The sequence below is a fragment of the Cebidichthys violaceus genome, unplaced genomic scaffold (assembly GCF_023349555.1).
Source record: "Cebidichthys violaceus isolate CVI_PGR_0920_01 unplaced genomic scaffold, fCebVio1.0.p SCAF_84, whole genome shotgun sequence".
Classification (NCBI taxonomy): Eukaryota; Metazoa; Chordata; class Actinopteri; order Perciformes; family Stichaeidae; genus Cebidichthys; species Cebidichthys violaceus.
Window position 1 is genome coordinate 712,512 of NW_027176969.1, and position 22,455 is coordinate 734,966.

General features: G+C 45.9%; 2 protein-coding genes across 2 annotated transcripts; one reads left to right on the forward strand and one right to left on the reverse strand.

Annotated features, from left to right (window-relative positions):
- Positions 1-4,428: 4,428 nt before the first annotated feature.
- On the forward strand, positions 4,429-8,543 carry LOC137866513 (cytochrome P450 2J2-like). Its single transcript, XM_068702471.1, has 9 exons — positions 4,429-4,620; positions 4,814-4,979; positions 5,079-5,231; positions 5,330-5,490; positions 5,711-5,884; positions 5,981-6,122; positions 6,271-6,458; positions 7,344-7,485; positions 8,358-8,543. The coding sequence occupies exons 1-9, from the start codon at positions 4,429-4,431 to the stop codon at positions 8,531-8,533; spliced, it is 1,494 nt and encodes a 497-aa protein (XP_068558572.1). The 3' UTR covers positions 8,534-8,543.
- A 2,227-nt stretch (positions 8,544-10,770) lies between these two features.
- hook1 (hook microtubule-tethering protein 1) lies at positions 10,771-21,819 on the reverse strand. Its single transcript, XM_068702470.1, has 22 exons — positions 21,631-21,819; positions 20,035-20,120; positions 19,755-19,827; positions 18,447-18,497; positions 18,025-18,157; positions 17,631-17,698; positions 16,894-16,956; positions 16,539-16,622; positions 15,013-15,176; positions 14,781-14,921; positions 14,482-14,683; positions 14,285-14,395; positions 14,078-14,165; positions 13,933-13,999; positions 13,648-13,788; positions 13,050-13,137; positions 12,736-12,767; positions 12,558-12,640; positions 12,364-12,464; positions 12,039-12,140; positions 11,864-11,932; positions 10,771-11,648 (listed from the first exon to the last, which is right to left on the reverse strand). The coding sequence occupies exons 1-22, from the start codon at positions 21,673-21,675 to the stop codon at positions 11,490-11,492; spliced, it is 2,151 nt and encodes a 716-aa protein (XP_068558571.1). The 5' UTR covers positions 21,676-21,819; the 3' UTR covers positions 10,771-11,489.
- Positions 21,820-22,455: the final 636 nt, after the last annotated feature.

The following is a 22,455-nucleotide window of genomic DNA, read 5'->3' on the forward strand; positions in this document are numbered from 1 at the left end:
TTCAACTGAGGGGGTAATCGGGCAGTGGAAGGAGCACTTTGAGGAACTCCTGAATCCGATTAATACGCCCTTTATTGTAGAGGCAGAGCTGGAGGCTGATGGGGGAGCATCATCAATTTCCCTGGTGGAAGTCACTGAGGTAGTGAAACAACTCCACAGTGGCAAAGCCCCAGGGATTGATGAGATCCGTCCAAAAATGCTGACGGCACTGGGTGTGGAGGGGCTATCTTGGATGACACATCTCTTCAACATTGTATGGAGGTCTGGGACGGTGCTTAGGGAGTGGCAGACCGGGGTGGTGGTTCCCCTGTTCAAAAAGGGGGACCAGAGGGTGTGTGCCAATTACTGCGGTATCACACTACTCAGCCTCCCTGGTAAAGTCTACTCCAAGTTGCTGGAAAGGAGGGTTCGGCCGATAGTCAAACCTCGGATTGAAGAGGAACAATGCGGATTCCGTCCTGGCCGTGGAACAACGGACCAGCTCTTCACTCTCGCAAGGATCCTGGAGGGGGCTTGGGAATACACCCATCCGGTCTACATGTGTTTTGTGGACCTGGAGAAGGCGTATGACCGGGTCCCCCAGGAGATACTGTGGGAGGTGCTGCGAGAGTATGGGGTGAGGGGGCCACTTCTGGGGGCCATCCAATCCCTGTACGCCCAAAGCGAGAGCTGTGTCCGGGTCCTCGGCAGTAAGTCGGACTCGTTTCTGGTGAGGGTTGGCCTCCGCCAGGGCTGCGCTTTGTCACCAATCCTGTTTGTGGTATTCATGGACAGGATATCGAGGCGTAGTCGTGGGGAGGAGTGTTTACAGTTCGGTGGGGTGAGGAAGGTATCGCCGGTCAACGCCTCGTCCAGTCCGTGTCCTCAGGTCCGCAGAGAGATGCCCACCCAGGGACGCCAATTTGTGGTGGATTGAGACCTCTGCTTGCAGGAGGCCGCGGACCTCTCGCTCTTTCGTTGTTGTTTGAGCAACGAAGTCACGCTAAGAAAAATCAGCTGGATCCGGCTTACAATGAAAAAGTATTTATAATTCACAAATGCTAAAAGACAGTTACAAACTGAATTACACTGTCGACAGTAAGGAATCGCAAAACCGAGTTCAAAGACCCCCCCCCCCCCGACCGGCCTACAAACGCCAGTTCACAGTAAAGAGGATTGCGAAGAACTGAATTACATCTCTCTGAACAATGTTTTTATACCCAAAAGTCAGTAGTTTACTTTCAAAAGTCCATTATCAGCTTTGTGATTGGCTGGAATCTAATTGTCTCCTTCTGTCCTCGGACAATGCTCTCCATTGGTCTAAGTGATCCGCATAATGTCTGAATAGTGTCCTCTGGTCCGACCTGTCGTCCTCCTCATAAAACAGCATGTACCCGATCCCCATGTTTTCTTAGGGCTGTCTTCATCTACATCTCTGTTTGATCAATACATCTCCTTCCCCCACTGTTAACACCTCACATTCCTGAAGTCGACTCACCAAACTCATCTCATTATCATACAGTTGTTTTCGGATCTGAAAAGCCTGTCTCAAAGGTCTCTCTCTTTCCCTCAAAACATTCAGTAACTGTATTTTATAGTTTGATACATAGAATGATTATACTTTTTAAGTATAAAAGTATAATAATTTTTTTTAACACTTTTCCAAACAAACATGTTATAACATTATATCCACCACTAGGAGTGATTATTAAAACACACTAACATTGCTTTTTAACTTTAAATTCTTCACAATTGCATCGCTGCTGTTTGCAGATGATGTGGTCCTGATGTCTTCATCGGGCTGTGACCTCCAGCACTCACTGGATCGGTTCGCAGCCGAGTGTGAAGCGGTTGGGATGAGGATCAGCACCTCTAAATCTGAGGCCATGGTTCTCAGCAGAAAACTGGTGGATTGCCCACTCCGGGAAGGGAATGAGTCCTTACCCCAAGTGAAGGAGTTCAAGTACCTCGGGGTCTTGTTCGCGAGTGAGGGAACAATGGAACGTGAGATTGGCCGGAGAATCGGAGCTGAAATGGGTTTCCTCAGGAGGGTGATTGGCATCTCCCTTAGAGATAGGGTGAGAAGTTCGGTCATCCGTGATGGTCTCGGTCATCCGTGATGGTGTCGGAGTAGAGTCGCTGCTCCTTTGCGTGGAAAGGAGCCAGTTGAGGTGGTTCGGGCATCTGGTAAGGATGCCACCTGGGCGCCTCCCTAGGGAGGTGTTCCAGGCACGACCAGCTGGGAGGAGACCCCGAGGAAGGCCCAGGACCAGGTGGAGGGACTATATCTCCAAACTGGCCTGGGAGCACCTCGGGATCCCCCAGTCAGAGCTGGCTGATGTGGCCCGGGAAAGGGAAGTTTGGGGTCCCCTGCTGGAGCTGTTGCCCCCGCGAACCAATCCCGGATAAGCGGTTGAAGATGAGATGAGATGATGGACAGGCAGTTTGGTTTCGCGTCAGCAGTGATGCAGGTGTTGTAGCGGACTGTTATGGGGAAGAGGGAGTTAGAGCTGAGCCAGAAGGCAAAACTCTTGATTTAACAGTCGGGCATCTGATCAGGATGCCTCCTATAGAGCAGGGGTCACTAATATCCGGACCGCGATAATTAGTGATACCGATAGATAATTGATAATTATTACATTTTGACGGAGCGCTTTTATTTTAACCGGCGCAGCTTTTCCAGCCTTTACGGCACTTGTTCTACGGCGTAAATCACATCACGTGACGCAGCTCAGCCAATCAAATATGGGTATTCTGACAAGTTTCCTGACTCGAGTGAGATGTAGACACACGGGGGAGACGAGGAAAGAGAACGAGGAGTAGGAGAATTATTACGCCAGTCAGAGAAGTTGTTTCACATGACGTTCTCCAAAGAGAGATAAGTGGTCAGAGAGACCAGAATCTTTAAACAAGAATGAACAGACTCTTATAGGTTAACTCTTCCCACGGACAGTTTAAAACCAGTATGTCTCATATGTTCAGAAACCGTGGCAATTATTAAAAGCGGTAATTTGAAGCGCCACTACGAGACAAAGCACAACTCTTTTGAGCAAATGTACCCACTCACATCTGAAATGAAGACCCAGAAAATAAACCCAAGAGAATATGATCAGAATCCTAACACATGAATTCATTGACCAACTATGATGTTAACAGAGATAATAGGGCTGAAACAAGTAGTTTAATAACCACACATTAAGTCCATGCTCACACATTTATCTTGTTAGAAGATGAGAAAAATATAATATCGTGGCTTTTTTGATTGACATCACTTCACACATGAATGAACTGAATTTAAAGCTGCAGGGCAATTCAGTGAAATTGATTTTTCTAAAATGAATTACTTCATTTTAACTTGAGGTGAAATGATTTTGTAACTATGCACCATTTCCTCTAAATTCTCATCTGAAATTAGACAAATTGTCTCATGAATGTGATTTGAAGTTAGCTCATGCATGCGATTTTGAAGGGCTTTAATTTTGAAATGCTACATCAGAATGTTCTGGTTCTCTCTGAGTGACACCTTGAGGTGGTCTGTTATTAACCTGAAGTGAAATGATATCGTAACTATGCACCATTTCCTCTAAAATCTAATCTGAAGTTAGACAAATTGTCTCACTAAAAAAAATCATGCTGTTTTGAAAAAGACTTAAACTAGTGATTAAGACCATAAACTCAAACTTAAAAGAGTCCACGCTTTTTACTGATGTTCACGTTTATTATTGTCCTCTCATGGAACACCGTGAAAACTAGAAGACACAAAACAGCTTCATGTACAAACAACAAATAAACAAATACTCTGTCTCTCATCACCTACAACAAGTATAACAGTACTTTAATGAGTTAACTTAATAAACGTTACCGTGTTCGCCTGGTGGACCAGTAGTAGAATAACATACGGGAAAGAAAAAGTTCGCCGTTTTCACCCGCCATTTCTCGTCTTGCTCAGTTCCGCTTAACTTCCGGGTTAATGGTCACGTTACAATAACAAAAAAGCTCATCTATCACCGTGAGTAAAACAAGGACAAAACGGTTACGAGTTTAACACAAGGTACCCGAAATTACAGTAAACGTTATGTATTACAATTGCAGAAATAAACTAAATAACAATACAAAATCGTGTAACTCAACTTCCGGTGTTGTCATGGCAACGTTTATACGCCGGTTCAGCGTCAGCTACAGTGCCTTCTGGGTGATTGATGAGCCTCTCTCTTTTACTGGGCAGGATGAGACATTATGCATTCAGCATTATGGGACAGCAGCTGAAAGGCTATTGTTACGGTGTGTAATTTTCAGTTTATTCTTACTCTGTATTTGGTGAATGGAGGTGTGTCCTCGCTCTCTGCCACACACACAAAGGTCATTCTATCTACAGAAGTTGTGAGTCAGCAGAGTAAACCAGAGCTAAGCGATCCTCATCAGTCCCTTGCTCGTCTTCCCTGCCTCACTATGTGGCTGTGGGATTTGTTTCCGTGGCTTGATCTGAGGGGAATGCTGCTTTTTATTCTTGCCGTTCTCCTTGCGGCGTATTTTCGGAACAATAAGGATCCACCCAATTTCCCCCCGGGACCACCATCTCTCCCTCTTTTGGGAAACATATTCAACATTGAATCTAAGCAGCCTCACATTTACTTAACCAAGGTAAGATCACAAATTGCATTTTATGAGGAAGTGTGGAAAGGTGGAAAGAAGATATATACTCTATATAGAAAACAATGGTAAAAACCTGCTGATGGTTTGTCAGTGTCACAGAAACCATTGTCTTGAAATATGCATCTTATCAGAGTCACATGCTAGACAACAGGCCACTTATTCTCTGCTCCTGCATCCACAGCTGGCTGATGTTTATGGGAATGTGTTCTGCATACGTCTGGGAAGCCACAGAACGGTGTTTGTGTCTGGGTGGAAGATCGTGAAAGAAGCCATAGTGACGCAGGCCGACAACTTCGTGGACCGGCCTTACAGCCCAATGGTGACCAGAATTTATTCCGGGAATTCAGGTGAATCACGCGAACATGCAGCACATCGGTATTAAAGAAGTCAACCTGCCTCCTGATCCCTACCCTTAACAATGTTCGTGTGGTTCACCTCTGTCTCAGCGGGGCTTTTCTTCAGTAATGGGAAAGTGTGGAGCAGACAGCGGCGTTTCGCCATGGCCGCGTTACGTACCTTCGGCCTGGCCAAGAGCTCCATGGAGCAGAGCATCTGCGAGGAGAGTCATCATCTGCGGGAGGCGATGGAGAAGGAGAAAGGTTGGCTAAAAAAAACACAAAAAAAAACAGAAAAGAGTACAAAACGTAACAGAATGAAAAAGCAAGAATACACCCCAGACATTCATCTTTCTGCTCAGGTGAGCCATTTGACCCGGTGCCCCTCTTGAACAGTGCTGTGGCCAACATCATCTGCCAGATAGTGTTCGGGAGACGGTTTGACTACGGCGACCACAACTTCCAGAGCATGCTGAAGAATCTGACGGAGGTGGCCTATTTGGAGGGCTCCATATGGGCTCTAGTAAGACGCACAGAGACACAACTGGCGACCTCACATGGCTAAAGGCATTCAGGACATGGATCAGAACCAGCGTGTCAAAACACTCGATTATATCTAATTATCATTGTCTTTTATGCAAGTCCGATTTGTCAATTGAAAGTTGAAGTGAGAACATATTGTGAGCTAAAGTGAGATCTTAAACAACGCCACTGAATGAGTCCCATATTTACTTTCCAAACAGCTGTATGACGCGTTCCCAGCTCTGATGAAACACCTGCCGGGGCCTCACAATGGCATCTTCAGCAGCGTCAAATCGCTGGAGGCCTCCATCAGGCGAGAGGTAGAGAGGCACAAGTTGGACCTGGACCCTGGCAACCCACGAGATTACATCGACATCTTCCTGATAGAGGAGAAAGTATGGCGTTTGCAATGTTGACTCGGGCCAATCAATGTGTACGAGATGAGAAAAAGCTAATCGACCGTATGTCCGTCCCTTCGCTTTGCTCAACAGCACAACAGAAACAGCGAGTTGGGTTTCGACGACGGCAACCTGGTTCTGTGCTGTTTGGATCTGTTCCTGGCTGGCAGCGAAACCACTTCGAAGACCCTGCAGTGGGGCCTCATCTACCTCATCAGGAGCCCTGGTATCCAGGGTGGGTGTTCAGATAAGAGTCCCACAGCAGCAGCAGCAGCAGCAGCAGCACAAGAAGTAGATCAACAGACACCGGAGACATGCGTAAGATCAAAAGACGCCACGTTAATTGATCAAATTAAACATTTGGATATTTCATATTTTCCTAGACAAAGTCCAGGCGGAGATAGACAGAGTGATCGGACAGAACCGGCAGCCCACGATGGCGGACAGACCCAACCTGCCGTACACAGACGCCGTCATCCACGAGATCCAGAGGATGGGAAACATTGTTCCTCTCAATGGACTCAGAATGGCCGCCAAGGACACGATGCTGGGCGGTTACTTCATACCCAAGGTGATCTACAGAGCGGGGATTGTGAGGATACTTTAAACAAAAGTCTGCATATGAGACTTTTGTACTATTAGTAGAATTAGATTCCTGCGTTGGGTTTTTTTCCAACTGCTCCAGAGCGTTGGAAAGCCCAAAATTAATTAATTTATGTTGACGAAACTGAGCCATTAAAGAAACGTTAATGGCTCATTTAATACGCCGAATCGCTTTGTTCAAATCGAGGATTTCAGCTTTTTTTAGATACAAGTAGGAGGGCTTCAAGGGTAAAAGGTGCATTATGCATTTAATAGAAAACAAATGTGTAATTGTGTGCAGTTTGTGATGTCATATATATATATATATATATGTAAATGTAGGCTAATGTTAATAAATATAATATAAATATTGAATGTCCTGACATCACCTGGAGCTTTATAATCAAAGAAGAAGAAAAAACGGGGAAAAACGCCAAAATACTTTTTGTTGTTTTGTAAGACGGTACTGAACTGTATAAAGCAGCGGAACATAACTCAAGAATAAATACGTTCAGTTAATTGTGACAATTTCACACAAACGTCTAATGGGATAGATTGATGAAGTGGTGACATGCTGTACAGACAAACCCCTGAACTGAATGAGAGAACATGAACACCTGACATGACAAATAACCGGTAATTCATTCAGCTTACATAGTGTAGAAACACAACCTGTGACCTCGTGGTGAGCTTTCTTTACAGAGTCAACACCCACTTGTTGACTCTTGCCCTTATCACACCTTATCAGCTGTGGCCGTGCGATCCACGGATCTCTACTTAAGCCTTTTGTTTGAACAATATCAAATTGATTTGTGGTCTCTCTCTGTGTGTGTGTGTGTGTGTGTGCGTGTGTGTGTGTGTGTGTGTCGTGCAGGGAACCTCGGTGATGCCCAACCTGACCTCTGTGCTGTTTGACAAGACTGAATGGGAAACTCCTGAGGCCTTCAACCCGGAACACTTCCTGGATGCTGAGGGGAAGTTTGTGAGGAGGGACGCGTTTTTACCTTTCTCTGCAGGTAACGTTCACATGTAACCGAGAGCTGTAGGGGAGACACTACAGGGGAACAGGGTAGACATGTGTTTATATTAAATGTTATGTTTAAATATGCAAATGGAGATTTGCATATTTAAATGTGTGCTAATTTGCATACATTTCCAGAGCAGAAATCTGAACATTGGATTTAATTTTGTTGACATATTTAGAGTCAAAGGTTTTTACAAAGGGAATTTTGGAAATATCTTTGTATCCATCAGAACATAATGTCAACTGCCATACAAAATAAAATCCATTTTTCATCATGTTTTTGGGGACTAAAATGTACTATAAATCAGGCTATGAATGATATGTGAACAAACCCCTCAGTAGAAACCTTCAGAGCATAGAGAGGAACGGAGCTTTAACCTTTGGTGTATGGAAGAGCTGCTGAAGTGGAGGTTTATTTCTTCAAAGATATGTTTTGCAAAATGACAGACATTTTGAAGAATAGGGTTAAAAAACAAACAAACAACATAACCATCACCATGAAACTTCCCCAGTCGATTTTTTTGTATTAGTTTCCTGAAATGTTTAAATATGCAAGTGAGGCATTATCTAATGCTAACATTTGAAATCTACAGACGCAAATAGACGAAGTAGTAAAACAAACACCTGTATTGATTTTTGAATTTTTTTTTTTTTCTTTCCATAGTCCAAAGAAGATATGGAACTAAAATAGCCTGTAGTGTCCAGACTCAACGGAAAGAATCGACTTTTAGAAATTTGAACAACAACGGAAGAAACTATTTAAAATGAAGAGAATGTTGGCTTAATAATAAGATTATACGAGGACATATTTCACATTCTCTCGCCTTCATTCTTGTGCATTTCTGCTTTCCCCCCTTTTCCCAGGGAAACGTGCGTGTCTGGGTGAACGCCTGGCGAGAATGGAGCTGTTTCTCTTTTTCGTCAGTTTATTTCAGAAGTTGAACTTCACCACGCTGGATGGAGTGGAGCTGAGTACAGAGGGGATCATCGGAGCCACGCGCACACCGTACCCCTTCAAGATCTACAGCAGAGCCCGCTGACTCCTGCAACCTAGCCTATCTATATCTATATCTATATCTATATATACACGTGTGTGTGTGTGTGTGTGTGTGTGTGTGTGTGCTGCAGTAAAACCAAAAACATAATATACATCTTCAAACAACTATGTTCTATTGACATTTTTAGAGTCTGGTAGAGACATGCTGGAGCTGATGGTGGCATAAATACATGTTCTATAGAAGGGCAGCTATAGCATGCTTTGTCACATAATGTGTGACATGTGATCAGTTATTATTGTTCAAATAATAACATTGTTTTGTAACCAGCAAGCAAAACTCACCAACATATCTTCTCATTCACAGTTAGGCCCAGTAATAAACGATATTATTGTCATTTTAAAACCATTTTTAATGACATCATGATAATATAATAGCATATTATTTAAAGTACACCCTTTCAAAGACTCGTGGATTTTACCTTCTTAAGATTATTAAGACATCAGAAGTGAAAAAAAACCATTTAAAGTATTTTTAAGAAATGAAACAAACAAAACTAGAATCACGGTTATTTGCCTCAACCAACCAGTCAAGTAGCAGTTTACATTCATATCTCTGCCCAAAATGTCTTCATCGTTTCATCCGTTTAATGTCATAATTAGCGTATCAATTCTTGAGCTATAGCCGAACACGTGTTTTGTGAGGTCAGTGACCTTTGACCTCCTAATTCCAAATCAGTCTTTTTAAATCCAAGAGGACGTTTGTGCCAGATTTGGACAAAAGTTGCTCAAAGTGTTCCGGAGATAGAACTAGAATGGGATAGATGTGCAACCAGAAGATATGCTACTGAACGAAAAACACAGTCTTAGAAAAAAAAGAAAAAAAAGAATTGATCTTACTTATTCACAAGAAAACCAAAAAGGCTTTAAATGTTGAATTCCTGAAAATTCACAATGCCTTTCTCACTTTTCTTCATTTACACCACACACACACACACACACACACACACACACACACACACACACACACACACACACACACACACACACACACACACACACACACACACACACACGCTACAGTTGATTGTACTTCTTATTTTCATACAAATGAACATTTGAAATCGGCAATCTACGAGAATCGTCCACCGCAAAAAGGAAATTAAAAGCGCTTCGACACACACACACACACACACACACACACACACACACAGACACAGACACACACACACACACACACACACACACACACACACACACACACACACACACAGACACAGACACAGACACACACACACACACACACACACACACACACACACAGACACAGACACAGACACAGACACAGACACAGACACACACACACACACACACACACACGCTACAGTTGATTGTACTTCTTATTTTCATACAAATGAACATTTGAAATCGGCAATCTACGAGAATCGTCCACCGCAAAAAGGAAATTAAAAGCGCTTCGACACACACACACACACACACACACACACACACACACACACACACACACAGGTCACAAACAGAGTAACGAGGTAATCAACACCCGTCTCGTATTTAACTCAGCCAATAACCCACAAGATCAAAGAAAACCCTTCTTCACTCTTCACTGCCTGAACACAGCCGTGATTAAATACAATATCGACGAGAGTAATTCAAAACTACGATTTGCAGGTTCGGTCAGAAGCCGGTGTTAAAATTGCGTTTACATTACAGCTGCACAACTTCACAGATGTGATTTCTCACTAAATAAAAGATTCGAGACAGAATGAATGAGGCTCGCCAGTTTTCATTTAGAGCGCCAGGAAGGATCACACTCTAGGAATAGAGAAAAATGCGTGATGTCGATACAGTAGGCCTGATCCTCTCGGGTGGGATCAGAGGTCGATCGCTTAAAAGAGGAGTACTTCTCCCACTAAATGACCCTTTGTATCTCCGTTACTCGTGAAGTGAACTCCGGAGAATCAAAATAGGCGAAAATAGAAGTCTTGATGAATGGAGGTAAACGGGGGCCGCAGGTTAGCAAAGATGTGTTTGGGCATAAGTGAGCGTACGACTGGATGAATGAGACTTGGATTATACAGCACAAGGTGTGTGAGAGTTCCTCAACAGACGCTTTGATAAAGTTTTGATAAAGACCTCCATTGACTTCAATTCATTCTTTAGATTCTCTGTTAACCGCATGAGAGAAAAACAACGATTTCTTTAAGAGCTTGAAGTAACAAACGGTGAGGAGTTGATCTAGAAAAGGTCGTGTTGGGGATGAAATATTACTCCAATGTGATTTATTTGATTCTCAAAGCTTTACATAATGAGCTTGTTCTATGTTAGTAAAAAAGAAAAAAAAAGAAAAGAGGAACATGTGACTGATGCTTTAAAGCAGTTGGCGGCCAGCGCCAAATACAGCGATCATTCTCTCAAAGACATCCGTTTGTCTTTTTTCGTCAGTCTGCAGGATGACTGCGTTGGTGCTCCAGTAACTGCATAGAGTGATGGTTTACTTTTCCATAAATCCACAATCATCTGAAGCTAGTTCAGAATTCAAGTTTTTTAAAAATGATCACATTCTTATATGTATATTAAGGGCTGTAATTCAGAATAAAATAGTGAAGCGTTCATTAAACATTCCTCTCATTCCTGTTCACATCATGAACGGCTGTAAGGAGACTGAAGGCTATATTGATTATGAAGTATAAACATAAAGCAGACGCACAGGGCAGGAGGGTCGGGACAGTGTGCTGGTTCCTGTTCTACGAGAGGACCGCCTGTGGCCCGTGTTGTGTGGGACAGTGTGCTGTAGTCTCGGGTTTGTGACCGATCGGGTCGCGTTCGATCAGCAGGCGCTCCTTGATCCGTGGCCCCTCCCCTCCCCGAGCTCAGGTGTGTTTAAGGTCACTTGTAGTGCTCACCGGGTGGGAGGGAGCGAGGGAGAGTACTTCGTCCCCTGACTGAGTAAGAAGGTGAGACGTGGGACTCTGCGACGAGGTCTACTTGGAGGTAGAGGCGGGCACGCTGATGGAAAGCGCCCGGCGCGGGGCGTTCGAGACCTGCCGCTGCTGGGACAGGAAGGACTGGCCGGGGGACAGCATGGAGGAGGTGCGGCCGCCCAGACGGGATTCGATCGCCAGCTTCTGAAAGTTCAGACTCTGAGGACCAAGACAAGACACGTTTAGAGCCTCCACTCTTTCTTCGTTAGGAAGTCAGAAGGTCGTAACGTGGAACCGGGAATCGGTGTCTTTGTTTTGTAAGGCAAAAAGACACCGAGGCTTTATTGTGAAGGCGGCTGTAGGTTCCCCCACAGACCTCCCTGTGACTGAACTGAACACTAAAGTCAGAAAACAGCAGGATGAACTCCTTTTACCTTGTTGTACCACGCAGTGACGATCAGCTTCTCCTCATACTCTCTCAGCTTGGCCTGCTCACACTGACGCTGCAGAGACGAACCAATGAAACACCAGTCAAGTTTGAAATCTTTAAAACATAAAACATAATAATGCACGTCGTTACTGTGATTCAGAGTAAAACGGCTGATTTACTTCCAGGTTGAGAATCTGCTTGTCCCGATCCGCTAACTGGTTCCTCAGAGCCTGGATCTCAGCGGTGGCTGGGTTCAGTTTAGGATCCAGCGCTCTGATAACCTACAAGCACAAGTTCATTTATCGATACACACAACTCATAAACAATTACATTCAAACAAAATGTCCCGTTATCAATCAGATATTAGTTAAACAATGACCTCACGTTCTTCCTCATCCTTAAACCTCTCATCGCAAACAAGAAGGACCTTTCTGAAGTCAGATCAACACGACTGGACTCAACCAGAATATCAACACAAAATAAATAAATCATCTTTTCACTCACATTGCGAGCTTTCTCCAGGTACATCTTGTACCTCTCCTCCATGGCCCTCATGTCATCGTCCTTCTTCTTCAGAGCAGCGTTCAGCTCATCCAGCTTCAAGGCTTAGAGGAAGACACGCAGAGGTTTTCACTACAGTCACACTGTCGCCGCGGTGATAACGACGCTGAGAGCGAACGCTGAGTGTGTGTTCTTACAGGTCTGAGTGTTGTCAGGCTGGAGGTCCTCCAGCAGCTCTTTCTTCTTCATGATTTCGTCCTGAGCCTCGTTCAGCTGCACCCTGAGGAGACACATGTTGTTTCTTTACCTCCCTCTACTGGAGGACAGGCGCTTTCATCTTTTAAAAACAAGGGCCGACACACGAGTCACACTTACATGTGCGCGTCGAGTTTCCTCTTCAGGTTCGACTGAGGAAAAAAAGAAAGAAGAAAAAATGTTAATGTTAAAAAAAAAAGGACATTTAAATAAGATTAACTTTCTCTCTGAAAACATGCACTAATGTGATTTCTCTCCATGACAGCACAAAGTCTGAACAGCTTAATAAGATTAACTGTGTGAGTGTGTGTGTGCCAGCGCTCCGGGCACACACACACACACACACACACACACACACACACACACACACACACACACACACACACACACACACACACACACACACACACACACACACACACACACACACTCACATCGTCAGGTTTGGCCGCCTGACTCTGCAGAGCCTTCTGGAGGTCCTCCACCTGCTGCTGCAGCTCGCTGATCCGCTCTCGACTCAGTCTGCAGGTTGATCACAGGGAAGAGGACGGAAATATTAACGAGATTAGAGACAAAAAAAACACTAACATTAACTTTTGTCTTTAGTGGGAAAGGACAAATGACTCTACAGTCGTCACGTGTCTTTATTGACCAGCTCCGGCTCTGATCGGCAGTGATGGAAACATGACACCGGAGTGGACAGACTAAAAGTTTTAGTAGGCTGAGTTTAAGGTTTAAGGCTCGTTCAGTTGCTTATGTCTGTAACATTGGAAGTCATTTGGACGTACGGGCTGAGGGGGCTTGCCTTTCCAGCTTCTAGGGGGCGCTAGCGAGCAATTCTCTCATACTCCAGCGTGGGACCCATACAATATAAAATGTTTCACTAGTCCTGATATGCATGGCAAATTTGGGGAGTTTTGGGATACGATAAAGCCCCCAAAAAAAGGCGATTCATTCGAGAGAGAAATAAGAAGAATTCCGTCGTCGGAGCTCGGGTCCTGAAGACAGAGGGACGGGTGTGAATGCGTTCACCTGTTCTCGGTGTCCAGCTCGCTGCGCGTCTTGTGCGCGTCCTCCAGCTGGCTCTGCAGCGCGGCGATCTTCTCCCTCTCACACTCCTCCTGCTGCACTCTCAGCATCTTGTTCTCATGCTGCAGCCTGATGAACTTCTCTCTGAACAATCGAGCGTACAAGGGTCAGCAACACACACACACACACACACACACACACACACACACACACACACACACACACACACACACACACACACACACACACACACACACAGTCGACGTTGACAGAATCAGTGTCTCTTACCTGTACTCAATGGGTATTAACTCAGCTGCCAGGTTCTCATGGCTGGGGCTGCTAGCAGGAAGGATCCCTGCGGGAAGAAGAAGTTTCTGCGCTTTAGAATATGGAAGTCCTGACTTGTCAGATATAGGACCGTCCAGTCACACACCTGGTTGGGAGAGCTGGTGCTGTTGAGCCTGAGTGCATCGCAGCTCCTCATTGATCTCCTTCAGAGAATCTCTCTCGATGATGGTCCTCTGATGGAGGCAATTCAAAGAGCTTTACGTAAAACGCTGAAAAGCGTCGGGAAAGTGCAACAGAAAGACATTCAAATAATAAAAATCCTTCTGCCGACTCATTTCATAAGCCGCCTCACCTCTTTCTCCTTCATCACAGTTTCGTGCTTTTCCTCCAACTTCTTCATCTCATAGGCCAGGTTGTCCGCTCGCCGCGACTCCTCGGACAACCTCATGTGTAGCTCCTGGACCTGACAAGACAGCGAACCGATAACAGCAACATACCTTAAATGAACTCTGTACCGTTGTGAACGTGTGAACGCTCCCCTCGGCTCACCTGTCTCTTGTAGGTCTCCAGCTGTGCGCGGGCAGCGTTGGCCTTGCGCAGCTCTTCCTCCAAGCTGACGGTGTTGTGCATGTAGGTCATGTTGTTCTCCTCCAGCAGCTTCATCTGCCTCTTCAGATCGCCGAGATTCTCCAGCTTACGTTTGTACGTGTCCACCGAGGCCTCCAGCATCACCACCCGGTCAGAGCAGTTCCTACAGGATGTGAATACGAGAGCAATAGCAAAGAGGTATGAATGAGCGAATGCATGCATGCATGGCTCAGGAGACTGCTTGATCAACCCGCACAGACCTCAGAACGTCCAGTTCATCTTTGAGGGCTCGAGACTCTTCTGCCAGGCCGGTGAGCTCGTCATTGCGGTGCTGCACCTCGATCAGCTGCTTCTCCAACTCTTCACAGTGGATCCGGTAGTCATCCTTGGCGGCCTCCAGCCTGAAAGACGCGAAAAACACACGTGATCGTTCGGAGTTATGCGAGCGCGACGATGGGTCGGGGGGGGGGGGATGGGGGACGTGGCCCACACCTGAAGTTCTCCTCCTGCACCGCCTCCAACTGTTGCTGCAGCTGGCTGTGTTTCCTCCCCGAGGGGGTGCTCGGGTCGTCGAACGTGTCCAGCTGATTGGCTCGGTCCGTCAGGACGTCGTTCTCGGCCAATAAGCTGTTCCGTTCCTCTTGCAGGACAGCCACCTGTCCAGGTACGACACGCTTTAGAGACATCCTCGCAAAGGACACAGTTTTAACAAAAGTTAAAGGTATCGTTCACATAGTTTTTTGAAGTGGGGTTGTATGAGGTACTTACCCACAGGCTACAGTAGATAGTGGATGGAATAACCCCAGTTTGGAGAAACAGACAAACTGGTAGTTTAAGTTTAGTTTAATAGTTTTTCTACTGCCTCCATCCTCCGTCTTATTCTTCTGTTTTAATGTTTAATCAATCTCTGGCACATGAATAGAGATGGATCTAATCTTAATACACTGACTATAGATCAGTACCTCAAACAACCCCACTTTAAATAACCCAAACTATCCGTTTAAAAAAGTGGAATATATATATATATTTGTGTCGAGTCAGCAGGAAGAACATGCGACGTAAAATCTGTCTTCGGTGAATTAGTTCATGCAAAGCATCCAAAAGACACATTAGAGATGACGCTCTTCCTCTCCCAGCTGTTAAAGCAAACAAGTTCAGTTAATCCATGCTGGAAGCACGAGCACAGACACAGCGCACTTTAAGCAAACATGTTAATGCTCGGCTGGTTAGTTCTGACTTGTCGCCCATCATTTACATCCTGTTATTTACCGCCACACACCGGTGACCGTTAGTCTGAGATTAACTGGCCGTAGTTTTAAAAGTCCTGCGTACAACGGGACAACAAACTAGATCAAAACAATAAGATATAATCATCGTTATCACAGGAATTAAACTGAATATCTATGAAAAACTATACTGACTTATTTCCCAGCCGTACCTTGAACTCCACTGTCTAATCCTTTGAACTTGATCCCGGGTGAATTACTGGAATAACACCACACCCACACCCACACACACACACACACACACACACACACACACACACACACACACACACACACACACTGCGCGACTCGTCCCGACTGAGCCGACTGTTAGCGGAGTTAGGGTAAACGTTTGAGCGGCTGGGTTTTAGACGGGGTTTTAGTTCTGCCGAACGGTCGGGCCGCGTCGGACTCACCTCGCTGCGGCCAGAGACGAGAGCGACGCCGGAACAAAATCGATCTGTCGAGAGTCCAGTTGAACAGTTGAATCAGAGCCTGGGCTACGAGCGGTCTGTGCGGTGGGACTGTGGTGGGACCGGCCGAGCCCAGACTCTAAGCCCCACAGTCCTTCTGCCACAGCAGCTCCAGACAATGGAGCCAAGCATCACAGCGAATTACACAACTCCTGTTTATACTGTAGCACAGCCGGGCTCACACGTGTGCATAGACACGGATATCGGACTATCGGCAAACCGACTAGACTGCTGTGGATAAATCATATTAATGTTATTCATGTTAAAGTCCTGTATTCACCTGCATGTCCAGCTCCTGACAGCGTTGGGCTAACGCTTCCTTCTCTGCTAGAAGTTCAGTGAGTTCCTCCAGAGCTTTCTTCAGCTGCACACATGAAGGAAAAGCAGAATGGACCAACAGGTACACAGTTCAGTCACTGTAGTGCTGCAGCGCTCCGGTCACAAGTCTCAGAAGGCTTTCAAACACTCAGGCCAGGATGGAGTGACGGAGGGGGCGGGTCATATTGTGGGGGACTTTTTCATCAAATTTAATAAAAAAAAAAAAAAAAAAGTTTAAATTCACGTCTAACTACACAGCAGATCTGGCTTTAACAAAGCCAGATCTGCCCGTTAGTCTCTGTCATGATAAAACTGACCTGATGCTCCAAGTCCCCCGACAGTTCTGCTCCAAACGGGACCATGATCTCTTTACTCATGAGCTGAAGAGGACAAAACACCACTGAGTTAATGGATCTCACTCTCTCTCTCTCACACACACACACACACACACACACACACACACACACACAGTCCCTCACTCTCTCTCACACACACACACACACACTCACACTCTCTCTCTCTCTCACACACACACACACACACACACACACAGTCCCTCACTCTCACACACAGTGTACCTCACTCTCTCACACACACACACACACACACACACACACACACACACAGTGTACCTCACTCTCTCTCACACACACACACACACACGCGCACACACACACACACACACACACACACACACACACACACACACACACACACACACACACACACACACACACACACACACACACACACACACACACACACACACAGTGTACCTCACTCTCTCTCACACACACACACACACACACACACACACACACACACACACACACACACACAGTGTACCTCACTCTCTCTCACACACACACACACACACACACACACACACACACACACACTGTACCTCACTCTCTCTCACACACACACACACACACACACACACACACACACACACACACACACACACACACACACACACACACACACACAGTCCCTCACTCTCTCACACAGTTCAAGTCTCAAAGTTACTAAAATGTACATCGGATGGACTGACCTCCTGGATGGCTGTCATGACAACATGCTGCACAGACTCCTCCAGCGTCATGATGATCTGAATGTATTCTGTCCACAGAAGGAGAAGAGACACTCATCCACTGCGTGGTTTATTAGTGCGTTTCCTGCACTTCCAAAACGTAACACTGCAGTCATTGATTTCCCAGAGCGGGCCGTCTGACGGGCTCTGCTTTTGTCCGAGGCTTGGCAGGGCAATAACCGAACACTGTTCACACTCGCGGGCCTTAACCCAACAGGAACAATCCCCTCTCTTATCTGCGCTGTACAACGCACGTTTACCATCGGGTATCTGTTGGTATGTGTGTGTGTGTGTGTGTGTGTGTGTGTGTGTGTGTGTGTGTGTGTGTGTGTGAGACACGGATGCAGCCATCTACCTTGTTTACGCTCACATCTGACAGCGCAGCCCAGTACGAGCTGCAGCAGCCTGCCCAGCTCCACGGGGTCCGAATGCTCGGCCGCCACGGCCAGATCTGGCAAACGGAAGTCTGACATTTCCTGGGCTAAGACCTGACGGAACAGAGACAGACAGCAGCCTGTGACTTTAAGAGCTCAGCCTGCAAACAGCTGTGGGAGTAGAGTTAACATGTTAACTGTGTGTTATTTTAGAAAATTAGATATAGAAATGAGTGGCTGTTTTGAGTAGCAGGCTCGAACTGCTTGACGCTTGTTTTGATCCCAACTGCTCGGCTCCTGGGGCTTTGAGCTACGTAAACAGACTGCAACTCCCACGAGGACTGAACCAACACACGAGAGTCTCACCTACTCCCTGTCAACGGGAGGATACCGTGTGACCTACCTCATTGTAATAGTCAACCACCATCTGAAGGATCTTCTTCAGGTTGTTCATCTGAGATCACACACACACACACACACACACACACAAGATTGTAAAATGTTATCAACTTAGTTCAGAGTCAGGACCGAGAGGACAAACTCACAACAAACATAATGGACGATCATGCCGTGACGAAATCAAGACTTTTTAAATGCACACAAGTGGAAATATGCCTTTTTTTCACAGCAGACATTTTGACCAGTTAATAACATTAAATGTGCTAAATTTGATATTCAGAGCAGAGTTAGCTCTGTCAGCATTGTTAGCGCTGTTAGCATTGTTAGCACTGTTAGCTCTGTCAGCTCTGTCAGCGCTGTTAGCACTGTCAGCATTGTTAGCGCTGTTAGCTCTGTCAGCATTGTTAGCGCTGTTAGCTCTGTTAGCACTGTCAGTGCTGTTAGCATTGTTAGCGCTGTTAGCGCTGTTAGCGCTGTTAGCTTCCGGCTCAGTCGTCTCCATATGGAGACAATCCCTCTGCTCTGACTATCGAGAACCTTTAATGGTTGTTTTCTACTCTTGTGTCCCAGAAAGCCCAGCATGCAAAACGCTGAGTCACCTCAATGCAGTTCAGCCGCCATTCATTGTATTGAATACACACCTGTGCATGTCAAAATGTCTGATGTGAAAGAGGGCATCGTGGAGGGAAAACACAGTCAGAGCCAAACAGAGGGAGAGAGAATGGCGTGCGTTTACGTTTCTCAAATGACGTTACAACGTAGACGACATATATTTGGACAGACATACATGTACACATGTCACCAGAGGAGTCAGAGCGCGGGGTCAGAGTGGGGGCTAAGCCAGGAGAAGGAGAAGCACCCTTTGGGCAGGAAGGAGGTTAGTGTTGAGGGTCGAAGCAAACAAGAAGATTCAGAGAGGGATTCAGAGAGGGATTCAGGGAGGGATTCAGGGAGGGATTCAGGGAGGGATTCAGGGAGGGATTCAGGGAGAGATTCAGAGAGGGATTCAGAGAGGGATTCAGAGAGGGATTCAGAGAGGGACAGAGAGGGATTCAGAGAGGGATTCAGGGAGGGATTCAGAGAGGGACAGAGAGGGATTCAGAGAGGGATTCAGGGAGGGACAGAGAGGGATTCAGGGAGGGACAGAGAGGGACAGAGAGGGACAGAGAGGGATTCAGGAAGGGATTCAGGGAGGGACAGAGAGGGATTCAGGGAGGGACAGAGAGGGATTCAGGAAGGGATTCAGGGAGGGATTCAGAGGGGGATTCAGAGAGGGACAGAGAGGGGACGGGGACGACCGCGCTGCTCGTACCTTCAGTCTCCAGTTATCATGAACATCGGTCTTGATCCGGCCGAGCCATCCGTCAGAGAACCATGCCGGGTCTCTGCAGCACACAGAGGGGAGAACAGATCAGCCGCACAGGACTTCTCTAATTAACTCTAATTTGAGCTAAACCAGGACTGGGGGTAAAGAAACAATGCGTCTGCAGAGTCGCCAGATATCGTGATTAATGGGGCAGACCTGCATAACCGTGTGTGTGTGTGTGTGTGTGTGTGTGTGTGTGTGTGTGTGTGTGTGTGTGTGTCCTCACATTTGATGCAGTGCCTGTGATATTGCTGCTCCAGTGGTCAGCTCCTCCACCGTTCTGCAGGGCGCAGGAGTGTTGAAGGTCTGCAGCTGAGAGGCACAAAACATGGAGAATACTGGTAACTAAACATGAATAATAATAATAATAATAATAATAATAATAATAATAATAATAATAATGTGCCAATAATAATAACGACAACAACAATAATAAATACAAAATATGCATTTACTAATAATGTTTGATTTATAGTTATAGATTAAACTAAAACCACTTTGTATCCAGATTATAATTCAATGTTTGTGTTGTTGTTTGGCATTAAAACACAGAGGCATTATGTAAACAAACATATAAACAGGGACAACATTCTGATAATGAATATTCAGTAGTTATGAGGAGGAGAGGAGGGGGGGAGGAGAGGAGGAGGAGGAGAGGAGGAGGACGGAAGAGAGGAGGAGGAGGGAGGAGGAGAGGAGAGGAGGAGAGGAGGAGGAGGAGGAGGACGGAAGAGAGGAGGAGGAGGGAGGAGGAGAGGAGAGGAGGAGAGGAGGAGAGAGGAGGAGAGGAGGGGAGGAGGAGAAGAGGAGATGAGGAGGGCAGGGGAGGAGAGGAGGAGGGGATGGAGAGGAGGAGAAGAGGAGGGAGGAGGAGGAGAGGGAGAGGAGGGAGGACAGGAGGAGGGAGGAGGGGATGGGGAGGAGGGAAGAGAGGAGGAGGAGAAGAGGGATGAAAGGAGGAGGAGAGGAGGAGGAGAGGAGGGAGAGAGGAGAGGAGAGGAGGAGAGGAGGGGAGGGAGGGAGGGAGGAGGAGGAGGAGGAGGAGGAGGAGGAGGAGGAGGAGGAGAGGAGGGAGAGAGGAGAGGAGGAGGAGGAGAGGAGGGGAGGGAGGAGGAGGAGGAGAGGAGGGGAGGGAGGAGAGGAGGAGAGGGAGGAGGAGGAGAGGAGGAGGCTGCTCATCTGTATCACGTTTTCTATTTTTTTAAAAATGTAAATCAGTGAAAGTGTAAAAAATAATATTTATATTTTAAAGTATTTTTTTTGACGCAGACATGTTTGTCCTCTAAGCACATAGTAACACATTCTGTGTTTAAAAAGTGAAGCACGCGGGTTAACGTTCTAACCTGTAACTTAGAGTAGAAACCGTGACTCTGTTGGTCAACAAGGTAACTCGCGTGGCTTAGATGCAGCCAGAGGATTTAGACGTCAGATGAAGCCGACACGAGATCTAATCAGCCTATTAATAACCCAACGCTCATGGATCCACACACCCACCAAGAGGTGCAGGCGCAGCACCGCTACGATAGATACATTATGGCTAACTATTACTGGTTAGCTTCATTTAATCACTTATATAAGGATCCGGGAGACATTCCATATATCCCGGTTAATTGGATTATAACTCTATATCCGACGAGGATCGACTAAACTGAAGGAAATTGTTGTCTTTGTACCTTTAACTTTATATATTTATTAGCCTGCAGTGCCTCAACGCTCCTCACGTAACGTTACCGAACGTTAACGTTACATGTCGTATCGCACCCGTAGTTCCTTGTGTCACGCGACACATTCCCATTACGTTAAGAAGGAAAAAACAACTCACCCATATTACGAGGCTCTCGGACAGCTCCGTTTTATTCGCCTCCATTTGTCCTTTCCTAGCTTTAAAGCTAAAGTGTTTTCCTCCACCTGTCAGCAACGCTCTTCCGCTCTTTTCCTCTGCATTTGACCTCACCTGCTTGCCGAAAAGGTAGCTCTCCAACGACAAATACGTACACTGGAGAGCCGCGACCGGCCGCTCCGCCTTTAAATGAACGTAAAAAGGTACGCGAATGGCGCAGCTTCTTGAGTTCTTGCGCTTGCGGGCTCGAGTTGAGCTGAAAGTGAGTGGCGTCCAATCAGCGTTGAGATCTGGGAAGAGTGACGTCTGTTAAACCGCGCTTTAGCCAATCAGTGAGCGAGATCCTCGATTCACACACACCCCTTTTAAACTGGCGAAAATCAAAAGGTTTCTGATCCGTGTGATTATAACATGGCTTTCCCCTCATTATTGATGGATATGTAGCATGGATTTACACAGAATTTACACTGTACATTTACATTTATACTATTTTGGTAGGTTACAGCATTTAAACAAATGGCTCAATTAGACGTGTCTCTCCTCAGGCGTACTACAGATTATATGTATGGATTTAACGTGTTGTTTAACAATGTTACAACCAAAACCAGGTAAATAAATCGGAGGAAAGGCTACTGAAAATTGCAAATATGACAAAAAAACAAATACATTTACAGCTCATATCAAACAATTTTTCTCGAAATAGTTTATTTTAATAAAATAAGTTTTAATCGAAAACAAAAACAACAACATTTATTCCACTTTCTCTTTGCTTGGCCTCATCTTCTCTCACAACAACACACTTGCTCA

Bases quoted from the DNA above. Each gene is read 5' to 3' on its own strand.
- LOC137866513 (XM_068702471.1), top strand. From the start codon at position 4,429: ATGTGGCTGTGGGATTTGTTTCCGTGGCTTGATCTGAGGGGAATGCTG. The intron at 5,491-5,710 runs GTAAGACGCACA...CTTTCCAAACAG, and splicing joins AGGGCTCCATATGGGCTCTA to CTGTATGACGCGTTCCCAGC. The intron at 6,459-7,343 runs GTGATCTACAGA...TGTGTCGTGCAG, and splicing joins GCGGTTACTTCATACCCAAG to GGAACCTCGGTGATGCCCAA.
- hook1 (XM_068702470.1), bottom strand. From the start codon at position 21,675: ATGGAGGCGAATAAAACGGAGCTGTCCGAGAGCCTCGTAATATGG. The intron at 14,000-14,077 runs GTGTGTGACTGG...TTCTTCCCGCAG, and splicing joins GCACCAGCTCTCCCAACCAG to GGATCCTTCCTGCTAGCAGC. The intron at 12,465-12,557 runs GTAAGAACACAC...TCTTCCTCTAAG, and splicing joins GCCTGACAACACTCAGACCT to CCTTGAAGCTGGATGAGCTG.